This window comes from Lygodium microphyllum, chromosome 17, assembly GCF_053477565.2.
Source record: "Lygodium microphyllum isolate KBCC chromosome 17, Lygodium_microphyllum_v1.1.10, whole genome shotgun sequence".
In the NCBI taxonomy this organism is placed as follows: Eukaryota; Viridiplantae; Streptophyta; class Polypodiopsida; order Schizaeales; family Lygodiaceae; genus Lygodium; species Lygodium microphyllum.
In genome coordinates, this window is record NC_141151.1 from 83862243 (window position 1) to 83884283 (window position 22041).

Consider the following 22041-nt stretch of genomic DNA (forward strand, 5'->3'; position numbering starts at 1 on the left):
GCTGTCCTGTAAAACAGCAGTGATAGAAGAGGGAATATGGAGGAATTTGATAATGGAGAAGTGGAGGATGATGATGGGGATGTATGGTGCCAGTTTCTGGCTATCTGTGGGTGCTGTACATGAGTTTACAGCAAAGAAAAATGATGGTGAATGAAGAAAAACGAGTTCTTATCTATAGGAGAGGGAAGAGCTAGTACAAAAGGGGAAAGTGGAGTAGCACAAGACAAGTGTCCAGCAACATGTCATGAGATGTGACAAGTGGTGGGACTCTTGGAAACTTGTGTGACAAGTGTCTTGACACTTGTCTCTTCTCTATGGCCTTCCTTTTTAGTAAGCACAGTCAGAGTAGAGAATTTTAGGATTAGCTTTTTTAGGCTAATTCGAGGCTCCTAAAATTTAAAGACCTCCTAAAATTTAGGGACCCCCCCAATATGGGTGTTATATGAAAGCTTTTTCCGTATACATCGCAAAAACGGTATCAGAATCTTAATGTGACTTTCCTATGCAAAGAAATGTGCATTTCAAGCTTTCAGCCCACACATGCATATTGTACAAGCATTTCATGATCATGCCATCTTGTTGATTGTAACTGTTTGTTCTGGCGGATCTAGCCCACACTTCAAAGCATCAATCCTTTTTGTGTGCGAGTCTAACCCTGATATGCGTGAGTTCTGGTCACAGGCGCCCAATCGGGCCATATAGGTGGAAGTGTGAACTATCTTTTCTCTAACCCACCGCGTGGGTCCACCATAACCTGTGACCACTCATCAGAGGCCAGCTCCAATGCACTTTTCTTTATATCTAATTAGTGCAAATGAAACAAATTTAATAAATCATTATATAGACAAATTAATGAAAAAGGATACAAAATCTGTTTCTATAGAGTTGTGACAGGTTCACAGTAGAGTACGACATTGACAGGTCCTAGTGTATCATCCCCTGTATCTCCATGGACAGGGAGATTGCGGAGTTTTGGCTCATCGTCCACTGAGACAACCACTATGTCAGTGAGGGGGAGATATGACATGATGGATAGCAAAGGGAAAGAAAAAGTTTTTGATGATACACCTGGCATGATGACTTCAAGCTATGACTCGGATGATAGTCTTGATAGTGAACTTGGTATTCCTACTGTGTATACACCTAGTACTCGGTAGAGCAGGTACATTCCACCTCATGAAAGAGGGGAATCTTGTAGTGCACCACAGCTTAGACGCTCGCAGAGGGTTAGGTATCTTGTGGATAGACTGACTTACAGTGGTTACTTTGCGAAGTATTATGCTTATATGACGAAGGTTATGGAGGTTAAAGAACCTGCCACTTATGTTGGAGCAGTGATGGATAAGAATTGGTGCACAACCATGGATGAGTAAATGGCTGCCTTGGCTGAAAATAGCACTTGGGATCTTGTTCCACTACTAGATGGGATAAAGACCATTGGCTGCAAATGGGTTTATAAGATTAAATGCAAGTTGGATGGCAGTGTAGAGAGGTACAAAGCCAGGCTGGTCACCAAGGGATGTGCTCAGCAGTATGGTCTAGACTACAAAGAGACTTTCAGCCTTGTTGCCAAGATGGGAACCATGCGAACAATGATTGCATTGGGTGCTGCAAAAGGCTGGAAATTGCAGCAGATGGATGTTAAGAATGCTTTCCTCAATGGTGACTTGGAAGAGGATGTTTACATGGATCAGCCTGAAGGGTATGCACACCCTAAGTTTTTGCACTATGTCTGTAAGCTGAAGAAAGTTTTGTATGGGCTGAAATAGGCTCCTAGAGCATGGCATGCAAGGGATCAGCAGTTACTTGCAGAGTTTGGGTTTCATGGTTGGCAGGGCTGATCATAGTCTGTTCATGAAAAAGATAGACAGAGGATTGGTAGTGCTGGTTATTTATGTGGATGATTTGATAATCATAGGCGATGATGACTTTGGAATTTAGAATGCCATGAGTATGTTGAAATCTGAATTTGATATAAAGGATTCAGGTGAGCTGATATTCTTCTTGGGTATTGAGGTGATAAAGGCAGATAATGATTTATGGCTGATGCAAAAACACTATGCCATGGAAATGCTGAAAAAATATGGCATGGCTAAATGTAAACCGCTTGATATACCTCTGGATCAGAATGTTAAGTTAGACATAAACATTGGAGCTGAAATTGATGATGTCACTATGTATAGGCAGATGGTTGGAAGCTTGATCTACTTCACCATCACAAGACCTGATTTGAGTTATGCTGTTGGGCTCATAAGTCAGTTCACGTAGAAGCCCGGAAAGCCACACTTGGATGCTGTTAGATGGATTATGCGGTATGTAAAGTCCATTGTAGATCATGGGCTGTTCTATGAGAAGGATAAGGCCTTGAACTCATTGGTTACACTGATGTGAATTGGGTAGGATGCTCATATGATCGTAGGTCTACGAGTGGTTATGCCTTCAGCTTTGGAAGTGGGATGATGAGCTGGAGCAGCAAGAAGCAATTGATTGTTGTATTGTCTAGTACTGAGGCAGAGTATAGAGGTGCTGCTTTGGCAGCCTGTGAAATTGCATGGTTGCTTAAGCTGATGGCTGATTTGGATATGCAGGTGGATGCTCCAGTGACTTTATTTTGTGACAATCTTAGTAGTGTACTTCTAGCAACAAACCCAGTTTACCATGCCAGAACGAAGTATATTGAGGTGCACTACCATTTCTTTCGTGAGATGGTTCTTGCAGGCAGAGTGGATCTTATGCATGCGAAGACGGATGAGCAAGTAGTAGATCTCTTTACCAAGTCTTTAGGTAAAGATAAGTTCAGTTGATTCCGACAGCTATTTGGCTTACAGGTGTTATCTTGAGCTTGAGGAGGAGTGTTAAGACTTCAAGCTCTGTCTATCTGTCTATGTGTGTGACCTACAGTCTACTGTATGTCCAGTTGTACATAGCAAGTGTTAGACATTTAATAAGTCGGTGGTCTTTGACTTAACCACCTAGTTGTAACTATTTTGCTCTACTAGTTACTTGAGGGAATAATGAAAGAAATGGGATGAGCTGACTGCACACTCTCTGTTGCTCCAAACCTACTCTGTCATTTAAGAGGTTTGATGTAAAACTTCTCCAATTGATGTTGGGTCCTTGTATGCCATAGCACGGGTCATCAACCTGTAGTTGGCATGAAAAACTCTTTTGAATGGGCTCCTTTTTCCCTATTCTTTTTCTCTAGCTAGGTTTGTGCTTCCAAGAATTTTTATGCTCACTCTTGCATATACTCTTGGTGATTTCTGCTCTTTTGTGCTGATGAGATCATCATGGCCCATCCTGCCACTCCCCTCCTCTAGGGCACCCTTAATACCTGCATTTCTAAGGGTCTGGCAAGACCATTGGGGAGAAGGCCAATACTCCTGCTCCATTGTCTTGAAAAATCTAGCTGGCTGTTGCCAGCCTCTAGAGGCACCCAGCCTGCTGCCTTTTGACAGCCAGCTTCATCGTCATCATCTATTTCTCCTATTATCAACTTGAGCACCCATAGATAGCTACATTTTCACCATTGGTATCTGTTTCAGTATCCTGCTGCTCCGGACAGCAGCTGATATTATCCATACATAATCAAGGCTGCTGCGGGGCTTTACATTGCTGCATTTGGCTGTTCCAGCCCTATAGATTGCTGCATTTTGACATCCAGCCTGTTTTGCTACTGTCCTCAGGCTTTGCATCAGATTAATTGCATTGGATGACCTTATGTTGTTGCATTTCATCACCGTTCACTCCACTGCTTCGACATTATTGCATATGGTTTTGTTGCATTTGGGTTCTATTCTTGGGGGCCGACACTCTGGCACTCTCCCTCATTACTACGAGAGGGACTGAACAGTTTATGCTCCTTGAGCTCCCTAAAATTGTATCACATTCTCTTTGTTTATGCACTTAGTAGTGTTCATTGATTCATTAGTTTCTTGTTCTTTCCTTTATCTTCTTTTCATTGTGTTTAAGTTGTGTTTGTACACTGAGTTTCTTTTCCGTGCAAACCCTAGGATATTTTCACATGATATCAGAGTTCGTGCTCTTTTAAAGAGTATCATGTAGCTATCACGAAGGCTTTGGGGCACAAGGGATGATTTGTTATGAAGAATGGTGTGTACACGGTGTCCCTTTTATTGAACTTGTTGGAGCCAAGTAAAACATTAGAGATCTATGATAATTCTGAGGCAAGTTCTGATAGCTCAATATACCCTTGGCAGAAGCAATTGATGCCACTGTTTTTCCATCATTGTAATCATCTTAGATTTATGGAAGTTGACTCATAAACCTGTGGTCAACCAAATGGATCCAAAGCATGCATAATAATAGTAACATTGCACTGATTATTTTTGGGCGAAAAGAAAGGAATCGTCAGCAGAAGCTTGTGCCAAGGATTGCTTCCCATTTGGGAATCCAGTCCATCTAAACTGCCATTGTTCGTCAAATGATCAAAGTAAAAAAGAGAAGAGTGTGTGGCTACCGCTTTAAGCAAGGCACTAAATGGACTGTTGCCTTCATGAACTGATCTTTTTAATGACCATAAATCAGATAAGCCATTTCCCAAAATGAGCGACATGGTCACACTTTTTGTGAAAAATCATTTTTTAAACAGAGTGGCTGAACACTAGAGAAAAGTACAACCTAAAAGTTTAAAAACACGTATAAAAAATTATGTTCAGGTTTATCCAATCCTTTAGTTGACAAGGCTGTCACAAAGAGAGCTGTCACAAAGAGAACGGTGCAGAGATCGTGTAAAGTAAGCAGTCATCAAAATAGTGGCCAGGTTGCAGAGTTTCCAAAGAGCCTAGATTATCTAGAAATGCACCCAAGAAAAGAAAGTGGCAGAGAACTAAAGTCTACCCAGGAAAGAGCCAAAAGAGCTTGCTAAAAAAACACACACAGCCAAAAGAGCTTGCTAAAAAAACACACAACCATGCGCTCCCCCTGGCACCTTTTTTGGTGGGTTTGAGCAACCACTGTTCATTATCTTAAAATGAGCTGCATCTGCATGCATGTGCACATACACACACAGAGAACAATGATAGTAGATACTAAGAATCACAGACAAACTCACCAACGATATTGTTTCAATGCTGTCTTCCTTTCAAAGTGTCTCTAATGTTGCCATTATGAACTCTAAAATGTTGAAGTTTCTAGCTGTAAACGAAATATGTTATTCACTTGAATTCTAGAGTAGGACTTTCTAAATATAGATATCTAGTGGGCTTGTAGGAACAATCAAGAAGGGCTTGGACACTGTTTGAAACAGATGACTTGGGAAGTTTGGAAACAAAAATTGCTGGAGAGAAAACAACTTTGCTATATTTGACCACAGAAAGACAGGTCACGACCCAGTATGCAACAAATATCACCTACAAAGGTACCCGTGGGGTGGAACTTCCAATACAGTCCATGGTACCAAATTGGGAAGTTGGAGAACTACTGCGAAGCTGCTGGAAGAATTACAATATGCAATTAGTAAAAAGACAACAAGCTCAGTTGGAGGAAGAGCTTCTACAGGTCAGGGAACCGGCTAGTCAAACTCATTGCAAAACTAGTCAGGTGGAATCCATTGCCAAGCTTTTGTGTAATGAAAGCAGTTTTCTAAAGGATCATGGCAGGGCAAAAGTTCTCTCTCTGATGGCAGATGATATTGGCAGCGAAGTAGAAGGGGGCAAGGATCTTAGTAATGATTTTGAACTGGCTTTTCGAATGTATAGGTATCATGGTCAGAGTCGAGACTATGATGCAGCCCCTGTGATATTGACTAAAGCTTTACTTGAGCAAATAGTGAATTGCTGTGGAAAGGAGTTGCAAACTGCAACTTTTTTAAATATGAACCATGAGGGGCTTTCTTCATTGGGAGAAGGGGTTCTTAGTACTTGGTGTCCAAAGACCAGGTCTTTTGCTGCAGATATGAACAGGCTGAGTAATTTGAACAACGCATTCATAGGCTATGAAGAGACTTTGGAGCAACTTTCGTTAAAAGACAACTTAATATCTGACATTTCTGGATTAGAGTGCTTACATAATTTACAAACTATTCACTTGGATGGAAACTCCATCTTAGAGCTAATTGCATCAAACTGTGTCACTTCAAGTGATAAAGTCTGCGAGCTTAGAAGTCTGACTCGTGTGGAAAGCCAAGATGGAGACAAAGGTACTTGTATTGTTCCAACAAAGTCTAGTAAATGCATTCCAGCATCCTGCTGGCCCTGTTTAAAAGAGATTACTTTAAGCTGCAACAGAATATCAAAGGTGGAAAGACTTAGTCATCTTTGCCCAAAACTCGAAGTGTTAGATCTTGGATCCAACTATCTTGCTTCTCTAGGAGGAACAGTAGCAAGTGCCCTGGAAGGTTTAACTTGCTTAAGGGTTTTGGATGTAGGCCAAAATAGATTAAGAGGAAGGAACTTATGGGAATCTCTGAACAATTGCCCACTTTTGGTCTCTCTGGTTGCCTCACGGAATAGACTGACAGAGCTACCTACCCACAGTGGGAGTGTTTTTCTCCGAGAGCTTTGGCTGAATGGAAACTCAATAAAATGTTTCACTTGTACAGCATGGATGCCAAGTTTGCAGCGCTTGTATTTGCAAGACAATGACATTGACACCATATCTCCTATTGGTGGTTTCCCTGTCCTTGAGGTATATACACACTTTGCAAAAGATGATTGAAATACCAAAGCCTTAGGTTGCTGAAAACGTGAGGCTTGCAGTCTCTATTAGTCTGAAGTCACTAATATTTTGCTCTTTGTACCTTCATATCACAGTCAAAAGTCATTCATATTCAAATTGTGCAAATACATTGTTGAGCATTTTGCCCGAACATTTATTGAATTTTTCAACTAGTATTAATAACATTTTACTGAATGAAAATACAGCACTTGTTGTAAATAGTATAAAGATGCCTCATGAGTTGGCAATCAAGTTGGTGAAGTTAGTGATGCAAAATAAGTGTAACCATTTAAGTTGTAGCCTTGGGTGCCATTCACCCAGGTTGATGGAGTTGGGTGTAAAGGCTCTTACGCTACTCTCGTGTGTATATTACTTTACACATGTGAACTCACCCTTGCGGGTGTAAGTGTACTGTATCCTAAGTATAAAAACATTCTTTTATTCTTTGTGTACCACACTGGTACACGGGGAAACAGAAACGAAAACGGAAATGGCAATTTTTGAGGAGGGGAAACAAAAATGCAATGTCATAGAGAGAGAGAGAGAGAGAGAGAGAGAGAGAGAGAGAGAGAGAGAGAGAGAGAAAGAAAGAAAGTTATATTAACGTCTTCTAAAGACCAAAACTGGCCTATGAGACAAACTGTGATACAACTAATGAGGTCCAGCTATCCAAAATAAAAGTGCTGAATGAAAAGCTAAAAACTGGAAACTGAAAATACGGTGCTGTGAGTGTGATAAGTGTCGTGTATGTGTATGTGCGTATGTAGCTCTGGTACTCCAGATAATGGCTACAAAAGGGGAACAAATGTCGGCTGTGATAGGGGAACAACTGTCGGCTGTGATAAAGTGGTGCGATGTGTATATGTAACAGATGCACGGAGATATACTATCCTGGGATGTAGTAGCAGTCGTCGAAGTTGCTAATAGCAGGTGATCCCTCCTGAATGCAGGATGTGGTACATCGGCGGTGGAGAAAGAGCAAACTGGAGATCTAAGATCCAATGTGTCGAGTGTCGTCGGATCTCAGTCTGCTGTCGATGTAGATCAAGAATCCTAGGTGCTTAGAAGTTATAATATAGATTACAAGTTTCATACTCACAATCAAAGCTTTCTAATTTCCAAGTTTTGAAAGGGTTCTAGTAAAGGTATAAGCTGAAAGGAGCTTCTTGATACGTACAAGGATTTTGAAATATAATTCATATGCTAACTGCAAAGAATAAACACTTCTAAATAAGTGCATAATGCAAAAAGAAAGTGGTTGATAACTAATTATCATCTCATAGTTCCTCTTGCTCTCCATATCCCTCTTCCTCATCCATTTCATAATCTTCAAGTGCTGTAGGCGGATCCTCTTTATCCTCCTCCTCCTCATCATCGGCATCTCGCATATCGTGCTCACTTTTATGAAAGCCTATATACATGTCTCGAGAATACTCTGACTTTATTTTTGTCAACAAACGTAGGTTTGCATTGACAAAAATGAGGTCATCTGCTCTTTGAAGCCCTAAGCGATTCCTTTTCTTTGTGTGGATGTGACTAAAGGTGCTCCAAAGCCTCTCTGATGATGAGAAAGCTTGGCTGAGAATCCTAATAGCCAAGTATAAATTTAGCTTGTGGTTCACTGATGTATGCTATGGTTGCCACTAGACCTGACATTGCTCATGCAGTGGGAGTTGTGAGTAGGTTTATGTCAAATCCTGACAAAGCACATTGGGGAGCAGTGAAATGCATCTTATGGTACCTTAAAGGCACACAAAGAAAATGTATTTGCTATGGAAAGGATACATTAGATCTGCAAGGGTATTGTGATGTAGACATGATAGGTGACTTGGATACTCGCAAGTCTACTAGCGGGTATATATTTACCTTGACTGGTGGAGGAGTTTCTTGGTGCTTTTGAAGGCTGAATATGTTTCAGCCTCCCGAGTGTATGTTACTTTACACATGTAAACACACCCTTGTAGGTGTAAGGGATGTTAAGGCCCTTATGCTCTCTCGAGTGTATATTACTTTACACATGTGAACACACCCTTGTGGGTATAAGTGTATTGTACCGTAAGTATAAATACATTCTTTTATTCTTTGTGTGTACCATACTAGTACACACCTATCTCTCGACCGTCACTTTTACTCACTGTTTGCTGAACTGCTCCTGTAGCTGCACCTCGATCAATACACATATTTTGATTGCGTCCTACAATACTCTTCACAAAAGAATATGTGAAGGCATTGGACTTATGTTTGAGAAAGTATACCCATAAATAAGAGGTATAACACGCCATTCTTGGTGATGGAGGCCGGCGCGTAAAGATCAACATGAATCAATCTAAGAGACGCCTCAGCTCTATGTGAGGAATGCTTGAGGGAATGGGTTATAGTCCTACTTCTCGAGTTGACAAGCTTTATAGACATCCTAGAATAGCTTCAGATAGGGAAGGCCATCAACCATTTATCGACGCGACAACTCATAAAGAGAGTCGTATTTGAGATATCCTAAGCGAAAATGCCAAAGATGCTTAGTGCTTGTAGGCTCCCTTGTAGCAGCTAAAGCCTAGAAGTAGTGGAACTCGGAGCTTTTGGCTGTTGGCTTGGAAAGAAACTGTCATGTGATACAGGCCACTAGGCTATGCCTTACCGAGAACAATCACTAAACCAATCACAGAGTCAAGGACCTTGACTGAGGTTGTTGTGAAGAAGACTGCTCAATCCAACTGTCATGAGGATATGTATTTTTGAAACCTCACTTAACATGTGGATTAATTTTTAACCATATGGTTAAGTAAATGTTGCACATTTGAGGTATAACTGGGGTCAGAGTAAATTTACGAGCCCAAGACCTGAGGAAATCATAGGTTGTCAAAGGTAAAAATTGCTATAAGTTATGCCACACAGGTACTTGATGGTATTTGGTGCCAGTTGTTGACCTAGGTCATTCATTTGGCCATAAGTGTCAGTTGTGACACTCCAGAAGTGGCATTTAATGGTACCTAACGCCAATCTAATGGTCAAAGATGGCGCAAAGATACTTGGGAATGGAAGTTGCGTAGCCAATTTAATTATTGGCCAATCAGATTATTTTTTAGGGCACCGAAGTAATTATTAGATTAAAATTTCAGTATTTAAAGACTGAAAATTAATATTTAATTATGGATAATGCTAGAAAATTCATTTGAGAAGGCCGCCACTTGTAAAAAATGCCCGCGCAAGGCTGAAAAACGTCTTTGGAAGCTGGAGAGAAGCATTTTAGTGTATTCAGTCTGCAAGAGAGAGGGAGGAGATGTTGGTTTGATTTGCAGCCATTGGAGGACCTTCTGAGGCAACCAGGGATAGGAGAAGACCAATCAACAGTAGGTGAGAGCATGTACAGGCTGTTGAGACAGGGCAGCAACAGTAATGATTGATTTTCTTCAGTTCTTTGCATCTACAAGCTCTTGAGACAGGGCATGAGCAGTAGATGATTGATTTTCTTCAGTTCTTCACGAAGAAAGTCTGAAATTCTCTATCCTCAGCATTCTCTCTCATTTGCTAGCCTTTTTATAGCCTTGCTTCGAAGATTATAGCATTGAGATCACCAAAGGCTGAGAAATTTCAGATTTCTCTCCTGTAAATCCTAATATGTAGTAGAAATTAGGGTTTAGCAATAGCCTCGGGAAGCGTGCCACAAATTGGAAGCTCCTAGATTTGAATTCAACAGGGCTAACGCTGTTTTTAGTCAAATTCAAGTGGAGGAACCAACAAATCAGAATTTGGGCATTTTCCATCTCCATCAAAACGGGTGAAGATCAATTGGCTGCCCGAATCAAGGGGAAAATCAGATTAAAGACTTACTCATCATTTTGGATAGCAAGGGGAGTTGGAATACCGAAAGGGATTGGGAGAATCCCATTGTATATCACCTTCTTCTTCAATTAAGTTAAATAAATACCAAAAGGGGAGCCAGGTTTTGGACCAACAGGGTGTTTAATGTCCAAGATTATATGGTAAAGTGTGCATTTTAGTTTTGTGGATTTGTTAATTGCTGTAAATAGTGCTTAATCATATTATTTATCACCTTATTTGAGGAGGAAGGCTGGTTACACCAATTGGCAAAGTTGTTGAATGGATAATAAGTTCACCCCTAGTTAGGGGGACACAATACACATCATCTAGTGTAGTGTCATCTGGGCCGTGGTTAGTGGTAAAGCTGATGTGACTGTGAGCTTGAATGCAGTAGACAGTGTGAGAGTGAGAGAGACAGAGTGAAGCACGACACCTAAAGGGAATAGACTGAAAGAGTGTAGAATGAAAGTACAAAGTACAACCCTTAAACCTTAGGGTTGTAGGGGGTGTTCACACCCGAACACGGTAAGTGCCCATAAGTGTGTAACATAAGCACATAAGCACATACGAAAATAAGGCTATAAGTCTGGGGGAAAAAACCTCTCCTATCGAGAGTAAAAAGTGCCCCAGTGTCCTACTGATCACCGACACTCCCATATGAGCGTAGGCCTAAGTGAGGCATGAGTCAAATACCCAAAAAACCCCCCTGGAGTGAAGAGTGATCAAGAGTACAAGGATCATCCGCCACCAAAGGATATCAAATTTAAAGCGTCGCGAAATGCTTCAAATTTGTCACGAGGAAGAGCTTTGGTGAAGATGTCTGCCACATTACTGGTGGTAGGACAATAGACAAGGCTGATATCATCTGCATGTAGCCTCTCTCTGACAAAGTGATAATGGATCTCAATGTGTTTTGTGCGAGCATGAAACACTGGGTTTTGTGCCACTGCAATGGCACTCTGATTGTCAGTGAACAAAGGAGTAGGCTCCATAACAGATACATCCAGATCAGCTAGCAAGCGTCTAAGCCATACGCATTCAACTGTGGTAGTGAAAGCTGCCTTGTATTCAGCTTCACATGACAATGTGGCAACAGTGGATTGTTTCTTGCTAAGCCAAGAAATGCAAGAAGAGCCAAGAAAGAAACAATTGCTACTAGTGGAGTGACGCGTATCATAATCACCAGCCCAATCAGAATCACTGTAAGCATGTAAATGCAGTGGTTTCCCCTTGGCATAAAGCAACCCAAGAGATCTAGTACCCCGCAAGTAACGAAAAACACGCTTGACAGCTTGCCAATGTGACATACATGGCTGATGCATATATCTGCTCAAAGCTGAAACTGCAAACTGTATGTCCGGCCTAGTGTTGCATAAGTAGATAAGACATCCAACTGCAGGAGCATATGTATGTATATCAAACAAATCACTGTCATCATGTAATGACAGTTTCAGTCCAGGTTCCATGGGGGTACAAACTGGCTTGCAATCCTGTAAGCCAAACTTCTTAAGAAGCTGCCCAATATACCTTGACTGTGATAGCCCAATACCTCGAGCATCATGTATGAGCTGGATGCCCAAGTAGCAATGCAAAATTCCCAAGTTAGACATGTCAAAAGTTTGCTGCAAATTTTGTTTGAATGCTGAAATCTGATCAGCATGTGTTCCGGTGAGCAAAAGGTCATCAACATAAAGACATATAATCAGCATAGATCCCCCTTCTTTACATACGTAAAGGGTAGACTCAGAAGAGCTGTTGAGAAACCCTTGACCAAGCAAGAAAGCATCTATTTTTGCATACCAAGCTCTAGGAGCTTGTTTCAAACCATATAGTGCCTTTTTGAGCTTGCATACCAAATGTTATGAGCCTTCAACTGCAAAACCAATGGGTTGCTGTACATAAACTTCCTCCTGAAGTTCCCCATGTAAAAATGCAGTCTTGATATCCAGCTGATGCACTGTCCAACCATAATGTGCAGCCAAAGCAATCATAGACCTGATGGTCGTCATACGGGAAGTAGGAGCAAATGTCTCCTCATAGTCAATGCCCTTTTTCTGTGCGTAGCCTTTAGCTACAAGCCGTGCCTTGTATTTATCAATGGACCCATCTGCTTTCCTTTTCAGTGTGTAGACCCATTTCGTTCCAATGGCTTTCTTCCCAAATGGCAAAGACACCAAATCCCAAGTTTGATTCTTAGTAATAGAATCTAATTCAGCTTGCATTGCTACCATCGAATGCACATTGTGTTGTGCATCCTCAAAATATTCAGGCTCTTCATTATCAAAAGTACTTGCTGCCATAACAAACTCCATGGTATGTGCCGAATCATGCAAACGAGTTTGCGTTCTAGTACGACCAGCCATGGGTGTATCCAAAGGACTATCTTGCATAGTCTGCAAATACCATCTAGGTAACTGTCTAGCTTCTTGACTGTGTGCAAGCTCTTGCTGAATTTCAGTTTCAGCATTATGCTGAATATTCCGATCAGCCAATGGCTGAATTTCTGCACTTTCCATAGGAGCAGCTGGCTGAACATTAGGTTCATTTTCTGAAGCTCCAGCTGAATCACCAAAAGTAATGGGCAGCAGCCCTTCAAAAACATCACGGGCAGCCTGATATGTGTCCAAACCAGCCAAGGATAATTCTGACTTTTCATCAAAAACAACATTCTTGCTGACAAAAACCTTCTTTGTAATGGGATCATAAAGTCTGTAGCCTTTGCTCTCACTGCTATATCCCATAAAAATGCACTTAACAGCCTTGTTGTCCAACTTTTTTCTAAGTACCTGTGGAATATGGGCATAGGCAAGACACCCAAAGGTACGGAAGTGGCCAACAGAAGGTTTACGGCTGTTCCAAGCCTCAAAAGGTGTGATGGTCTTCAAGGCTTTGGTAGGGCATCTGTTCAAAATATGGCAAGCACACATGACTGCTTCCATGCAAAAACTATGAGGCAAGCTCTTTGCCTTCAGCATACATCTGGCCATCTCCATGAGTGACCGATTCTTCCTCTCTGCTACCCCATTCTGCTGTGGAGTATAGGCAGTAGTGTACTGATGGACTATGCCTTTCTGCTTCAAAAAAGAATTCAGCATAGAGGACATGTATTCCCCCTCTCGGTTTGAACGGAGAGTCTTAATTTTGCATCCAGATTGATTTTCAACAAGTGCACTGAAAGCCAAAAATGCATCATACACTTCTGACTTCTTTTTCAAACAGTAGACCCAGCAAAAACGTGTAAAGTCATCAATGAATGTCACAAAATAGTAACAACCGCCCAATGACATTGTTTGCATAGAGGCCCACAAACATCTGAATGCACCAACTGCAATCTGGTTGTTGCTCTGAAAGCAACATCACGGGGAAATGAGAAACGATGCATTTTTCCCAAAATGCATCCCTCGCATAAGTGCTCAAGAGGTCTCTCCAAGAGAGGTAAGCCATCCAGCATTTGAGTACGCTGCAAAAGCATCAAGCTGCCAAAGTTTACATGCCCCAAACGAGCATGCCATAACTCTGCCTGTATCATAGCAGGAGTAAGAGTGGATGTCAAGTATGCCGACTGATCTACTGAAAGAGCATCCAACTCATATAAACCATGACACAAAGATCCTGTCAAGACCAAAGTCATGCGTTCTTTATCTCTAACCATGCAACGGTCATCATCAAATGTGACCTGCAAACTACAACCTGCCAAAGAGGAAATAGATAGCAAATTCTTCTTGATCCCAGGTACAAACAAAGCATCCTGTAGGCGGAGAATAGAGCCATCAATGGCTGTGAGCTGAATCTCCCCAATACCATGAACAGGGTATGATGCATTATTGGCACACTGTACAGATTTCCCAACGGGAGGTGCACTCACTGAAGCAAACAAATCTCTGCGAGATGTAATATGCCTAGAAGCACTACTGTCAAAGAACCAAGTGTTAGCATCTTCTGTAGAGCTAAGTGCTCTATCAGCCCAAGAGATGTCATAACTGCAAGTGTAAAAACAATAGTCCCTGTCCATAACAAAGGACGCAGACTCACTAGCAGTGGAAGGAGTAGTAGAAACAGACATTCCTGATTCCTTCTTCTTCTCTTTGGCAATGCGCTTCCTGCACTCAGTGATATAGTGGCCTGGCTTCTTACAATAATGACATTTTCCCTTTTTAGCTTGCGTCCCCCCTTGTGTCTGATTCTGTGATGTGCCAGAAGTACCAGAAGTCTGTGGAGCATTTTTCACCTTGCTGTTTTTGCCTTTCTGTCTTGCCATAAAAGCCTGCTCAGAGACTATAGTATCCACACTACTATTCAAGGTGGTGGATATCAGCTGTGCATCCGAAAAGTACTCATCTACATTCATGAGTTGCTCCCGCAAGTCCTGAATCTTATTCAAGTGATCCTGCATAGAATCACCTTCATTCATCTTCAAAGTCTCTAACTCTTTCTTCAAGAAAGAGATTCGAGTCTCATTCTTTCCTGCAAACATATGCTCCAAAGTCAGCCATGCATCTCATGAAGAAGATGCTGAACGAATATGAGGGATGATGGACCGCTGAACTGCCAAAGCAATCAGCGACAAAGCCTGTGCATCTCGTGTATCCCAAGCTTTTTGAGCTGCAATTCTTGGAGGAAGTGGCTGAGGTGGAGCGGGCTGAGGTCCCCATTGTCCACGTGCCCCTTGAGGAGGAGTAACGGGAGCTACAACTCCCGGTTTAGTTTCCTCTCCACTGACATAATCCCATAAATTCTTAGCCACTAATACATTCTTCATCATGAATGACCATAGCGAATAATTGTTTCCATCCAATCTGTCTTCCTTGGATACATAGGTAAATACATCACCTCCTCGATTTGCCATGATGACAAATTTCCAAAGACAAATGAGCAATGTCAAAGCAGTAAGGGCTGGAAATCTGCAAATTTCCAGAAATTGCAGCAAGCACACTTCTGCAATTAATGTGCAAGGGTGTACTCTGTCAAAAACTGTCTTTAATGCACGCTTTCCAAGGCGCAAACAATGCTCAGCAACACTGTAATGTCAAAATCCCCAAAATTTCTGTCACAAATACCCGAGAATGTGCGTTTAATGTGTCTCTGTCACAAACACAAGCACGTGTCCCAATGCAGAAAACTGATCCTGCTGCTGCTCTGTTACAGACACAGGCACGTGTCCCAATGCAAAAAACTGATCCTGCAGCTGCTCTGTTACAGACACGGGCACGTGTCCCAATGCAGAAAATTGACCCTGTTGCTGCACGAACTCCTGTGTTTGAATTAAAAAAATGCAAAATGTTACCTCTGCAAAATGATTGCAGCTGACTGACGATGTGCACGGATCCCGAGGCAATGTCTGCGCACAGGAACAGGCTGGTGAACCTGATGGCGGGCTTTTGCATGTACAGGAGCCGGCGTCACATGGGGACAGATGGCTCGTGCAGGCCGGTGGCGCGCAGGCAGGACTGGCGTGCTGCGGGGCAGATTGCGTGCTGTGCACAGGTGGCACGCTGGGTAGATGAGACGGCTCCTGGACTGAAGACGTCTGCAGGTGGCGCGCTATGACTGGCGGATGGAGCTGTGCAGGCGGGTGGAGCTGTGCAGGCGGCTGGAGCTGATAATGTGGAGCTGCGCGCTGGCTACTCAGCGCAGGGAGGCTGCGCAGGTACAGGCGGCGCCTCCAGTTGACAGGTGGCAACTGCGCCTGCAGCTGGCTGGAGCTGCGCGCTTGCAGACTTGACGACTGGAGCTGGCGGCCTGGGGCAGAACTGGCGGGGGCTGCAGACTGCAGACTGGTGGTGAGCTCAGAGCTGAGCTCTGATACCAAATGTGAGGTGGGAGGATCGAGGTGCAGCTGAGAGTGCAGTAGACAGTGTGAGAGTGAGAGAGACAGAGTGAAGCACGACACCCAAAGGGAATAGACTGAAAGAGTGTAGAATGAAAGTACAAAGTACAACCCTTAAACCTTAGGGTTGTAGGGGGTGTTCACACCCGAACACGGTAAGTGCCCATAAGTGTGTAACATAAGCACATAAGCACATACGAAAATAAGGCTATAAGTCTGGGGGAAAAAACCTCTCCTACCAAGAGTAAAAAGTGCCCGTGTGTCCTACTGATCACTGACACTCCCATATGAGCGTAGGCGTAAGTGAGGCGTGAGTCAAATACCCAACGACTTAGACGTGTCCAACTGTAGGGACTCCAGAAATGAAATGTCCTCGATGGGGCTCATATGATGGGTAGCCCCAGTGTTCACAATCCAAGGAGTAGGTGAAGTACTCGGCTGTGATGAGTGGGCCTCTGTAATCACCTCGTCAGGAGGGAACTCGCAGATGTGGGCAAGACTCGTATCCTCAAATGTCTCTACAGAGACGAAGTGAGCCTTTGCAGACTAGTCACACAAGCTCTCTAGCGTTGAGAAACTGTCAACTGTGATGGCTGATCAGTGGCAATGTGGGTGTGGTATCGCCACTACCCCCACTGAGGATTGCCACTACCCTGCCTTCCCTGTTGGGGATTGTCCAATTGAGGGGCAGAGGTCAGCATTTTAGCTTTTGATGTTGTGTCTCTTTCCTTCAATTGATACTTGTTGTCAAAGCAGCCAATCTTCTGAGAATGTTGACAATATCGATTTTTCTTCGGTACATTCTACCACGTGGGTTTTAGAGATGAGTGGGATTTTCCTTTGGTCTCACTAGTTTGATTTGGATTTTCATTTTGAGTTTGTTTTTGATTTTGATTAGAATTTTGATAATGTTTATCCTTTCCATGTTTCTGAGAAGAGCAACGAGAGCTTCCTCTATAGAAGTCAAACTATGAAACCAATTGAACAGTGGAGCATAACGCAATACCTGACACTTAAACTCATAGAAAGTGGGTATAGTGGATTGTGAGATCACTTATTGCAGAAAATGAAAGTTCCTTGGTATCTTAATTAGAAACAATGTGACCTGATCGTTCGAGGACTTAGGAGCCCTTGTGGTAGAGGATTCGGTGAGAAGGCGCTGATGCTCAACCAACTTGATTTTCAAGTCATCCCGGTTAGTGATTTTAAAGTTTTGGAGTTCATGATCCAAATTGATATGATGGGTCCCATCCAGAGCCGCATAGTGGTCAGTCAAGTGTGTCCAACACTTGGATGCTAAGTTAAAACTGAAGTTGTGAATGAAATTTAGGTAATAGACCTTGCATTAGCTCAATAAAAGCGGAGGTATTCCTAGCCTCCATGAGCGGATAACCTCGCATGGAACAAGTGTAGGATTAGGTTGGGGTTTCAACCCTTGCTCAAGATCTCATAGGTTCTGAGAGGCAAGGACATATCTCATCAGGTTTAACCAAGTAGTGAAGTTCGGCCTATTAAAACAAGTCTTATCATTAAAGGCATGTTTGGTTGATGAGGAGGAAGAACCATGAGATGTTGGATAAGTGGAACAAGAGGGAGGTGGTGGACAGGGATAAGTAGGAGGGAGAGGTGGGTAGGTAGAAATAGGCTTATAATGTCCAATGGGCGCCAATTGATGTACAGGCAGTGGAACATGAATGTTTTCATAAAGTGCTAGTGGAGCTGGAGGCATCGGGATACGTAAGCCCTATCCAATGGCTGGCTAGGGCACAACAAAATGACCAGAAGGCCCACTAGGTAATGTCATGGAGGCAAATTGTGATACCAATTGATCCAAACTCAGTGAGGGATGGGTGGCATTCCTAAACTGTGAAAACTTGAAAGTGTGGAGATGGGAGGATGAACCTCCATCATGGAGACACCACTCGGCTAAGAAAAAGATGAGGTCCTAAAAGGCGTGCCTAAGGGTGATGGACCCCTTGGTAAGATATGTGAAGACATGTAAGGTGTACTTAATGGAGGCTAAAGGGACAATGAAGTGGAACTAGTGGATGGGATGGGTGGGAGATTAAATGGATTTATCATTTGTGTAGATGTGGAAAATGTGTAAGGTTCCTTTTGTCCATTAAATGCAAAATCACCAAAATCAAATTGACCATGAGATGTGAAAGCGGAAGGAAAAGATGAAGAAGGAGCACTCATCATAGGTCCTTGCAAATTTTGTTTACCTTTTCTTGAGTTCCAAAAGAAAAATCTATCCTCTTTAGGGTTTATGAACCAATACTTGGTATAAAGAGTTCCTTTGTCCTGAAATGAGCATCACCAATATCTTGCGGAAAAGAGGAAGTAAACTCAAAAGATTGAGAAGTAGCAGCATGTGTACCTGACATAGGAGTAAATGAAGGTGGAGAAGTGTATGGAAAATATGAAGATGATGGTGATAGAGAGGAAAATGGTTTATACTCCATGCCAGTTTCCACGACATGATGGCTAGTTGTGGAAGCTTTCGCTCAACCGCCAAGACCCACGGACCGCTTATTGTTTCAAGCATTCCAAGTTGAGCACTAATGGCTACCTCTCACATAGCCGACGTGCCATCCATATCTACGGGTGTAGTGAGCTTACTTCCATGCCAACCGAGTTACCTCCTCTCTCGCGCATTCCGGTAGCTCCATGATCCAAGTGCAAGCTTCAAGCAAGCTCCATCCTCAAGCTCCACGCTCCAAGCTCCATTGCCGTGAGCAAGAGAAGAGAAGAGAATAGAAGAGAAGAAGAGAGGAGAAGATGGAGAGCTTCTCCTCCTTGGTCCCTCACCCTCACACACTCACTCCCTCACACTCTCACACTCCCTCTCTCAAGCACAAGCTCAAGCAAGCAAGAAGAAGAAGAAGAAGAAGAAGAAGAGGAGAGCTACTTTTGGCCACACACAAGAATGAGCTTCTCATTCACTTTTCAACTTTATATACAAAACCCTAAATCCCTTTTGGGCGGTCATCCCCTTTTCCGTTTTTTACATGGCCGGCCGTAGCCTAGGCCCTTTTTCCCATTGTCCTTCTATCTTTCTAGCTTCCTTTCCGCCACCCATCTACATTTACAAATTGAACGGGTGAGAGCCCGGCGCTCCTTGAATTAAACCGCGATGCGCTTGCGCTCTTTTACACAAGTTTTGTCTTGCGCTTTTCCTTGTGCACCTTTGCCTTCCATTTCTCTTGCCTTGGCCTTTGTCCTTGTATTTTATTTTAGCTTTCCGGATTTTCCACCGCCTGGCACTCTTTTACAAGATTTTAGGGTGCGCCTTTGTATTTTAAAATGCACCTTTCCCCTTTTGCAGTTGCCTTGGACTTTTAAGGTTGCCCTTGCGCTTTTGGCCTTTTCTCCTCTTCTTTCTTCAGTCGAGCTATCTTTTTTCCGCCTTTGCCTTGCGTCTTTTTTATTTCCTTTTGCTTTCTTCGTGTTGGGGTTAACACTAGTCCCTTGTGGAACTTTCGTCCTTCTTACAAAATCATTAGACCAGTGCACCGAATCTAAAGGGGAAAACTCAAATTTACCTTTAATTTGCTATTGAGCTTGATATATGAGGATGAGATCGTATTCGACTCGCGAGATCTCGTATGGTATGTGGACTCCATGGTAGTCCGAAGACTCTTTGGCCATGTTGGAAGGAGGAGCAAGATATCGATCCCACTCCATCTCGTGTCTTGATGTGCTAGGCTCGGGAGCATCATGATGTGTTGAAGATGCATTTGAAGTCGTCTCGCTCTCCTGTTGTTTCTACTTCTTGTGAAGGGCTTTCAGATCAAAGGCCGAGGCTTCAAGGAAGTGAACCTTGCTCTAATACCATGTGAAGAAGTACCCTAACACATAAACATAAATGAAAGCGTACTACAAAGCATAAATCAAAAGAACATAATTAGGGTTAGGGTAACATCAGAGACAATGAACATAATGGAATCTCAATGAATGATTGAATACTAAATATACTATGCTCATGCAGCAAACATCCGTGTAGGAATGAAAATTGTACCCCAAACTCTCGTGTCTTGTGGACCGAGGCAAAGGTGCTGAGCGGGAGAGTGTGGATCCCGAAGTGCAGCAAGGCAGCCTGCAAATGTCAGACAATAGCAAATGTAGCAGTGTGTGTTGCTGGATCAGTGTTGGGGACAGGCAGATGAGAGAGAAAACAACAAACACAGATTTTGATGATAACATAGACTGTCAGCTAGAATAGTCAAAGGCAGCAGTGTGAATAGTCGCCAGGCTGAAAACAGCAGTAAATGCAAGGCAACTGGTTGCCAGGCTGATGTGCAGCAACTTGAGGGGTAGAGGACAGCAGGTGCTAGCTCCAATGGGTGTAGAATGCAAAGGGGAGGTTGGAAACACAGGCACGAGACTGATGTAGACAGCAAAGGGCAGCTTCCGTTGAGATGCCCTCCGTGAATGAGATGTGGGCAGTGAAGCTTGAGGGCTTGAAATGGGATTGAGGGCAGCTTCAGCTGAGATGTCCTCCGTGAATGAGGTGTGGGCAGTGAAGCTTGAGGGCTTGAAACTTGCAAAAACGAGATCGGGTTGAATGGAGGGCAGCCTACCTATTTATGGAAAGTTTCGAGACCTCATACCATGCACTATTTTAAAAGTCTCTCGAACCACACATCATTTTAGGGTTTTCATTAATTAAGAATTTTTGGGGATGTTTAAGTGGCTAATTCAGCACATAATGCTTATGTTAGCTCCACATAGGTCTCTTCTCTAGAGGGAATATATTATGGGAGATGATTGTGACTACTAGATATAGGGCTTTTTCTTTCATGGTGGAGTATGAAATGAGTCTTCAGAAACCCAAAGGGTTGTAAATCACATTGTAGCAAACACTTATTTCAGCGCAATGAATTCATCAAGCAAAATCAACACGCAATTGAAGCTAGAGTAACTCTTGCACTACACAAAAACCTACCAAACCCAAAAATTGATATTAGACCAAACTTGAGCACTGGGCCTACTTTATATCTTAAGTGAGTTACTTATTTAGAAAAACTTTCAATGTAATCATTTTAAGATGCAAACTTTAATTGTAACCAATTTTAAGGTGCATAGATCTATTCAATGGAAGATTCATATTGCACCTTATTCGATTTGCCCTATTCTTATATCACATAGCGTGTACATTTGTCCAGTGCATGCGTAGTGTCAATCCTTCACTGCAGGTGCAATAATCATTGTGCTAAGAGTTAGGAGTAGAGTTCATTTAAAATCTATTAGATCTAGTTCTCTTTTTGGTGACACAACCAGCTCTTGAAACATTAGAATCATCCTTGATTGCACACAATTAAGATCCAACATGCCATACAAAATGGCCAATACATGTTTTTCAGTAACCAATTATATTGTTGTTACTACATGTATTCTCAATGTACAGTTGTTCATACATGTTTGGAAGTAACCAAGCACACAGTTGCTACTACATGTCTTGCCATTGTACTCTTATCTATACATATATTCAAATGTTTCCAAGTAACCGAGCATACTTTTGTTCCTCCATGTATTGACCATGTACATTTGTGAAAATGATAGTCATTGCACTCGTAAATAACCAATCATGGTACTTATTGATCATAACAATAGAACACAAAATGTTTGCTATGTCTCAAAGATCACTATCTACAGAAGTTAAAAGGGAGCAACAAACCAATAGCTTAATTTAGGCAATGCAGACATAGAGTAGT

At 42.5% G+C, this 22041-nt stretch overlaps 1 protein-coding gene and 1 long non-coding RNA gene across 3 annotated transcripts in view; both read left to right on the top strand.

Moving 5' to 3' along the window:
• LOC148022107 (uncharacterized) overlaps positions 1-5350 on the top strand; it is an 85908-nt gene extending 80558 nt beyond the window's left edge. The window contains exon 4 of one of the 2 annotated variants that reach the window (XR_015694460.1): positions 5222-5350. This is a non-coding gene — a long non-coding RNA (uncharacterized LOC148022107). Of the gene's footprint in view, positions 1-4013; positions 4347-5221 lie in introns of those variants that run through there. The other variant, XR_015694461.1, reaches the window with a different exon arrangement.
• The window catches only part of LOC148022106 (uncharacterized), a 156132-nt gene that overhangs the window by 80766 nt on the left and 53325 nt on the right, over positions 1-22041 (top strand). The window contains exon 2 of the mRNA XM_087696794.1: positions 5233-6648. Coding sequence (XP_087552920.1) covers positions 5233-6648 — 1416 coding nt within the window. The remainder of the gene's footprint in view (positions 1-5232; positions 6649-22041) is intronic.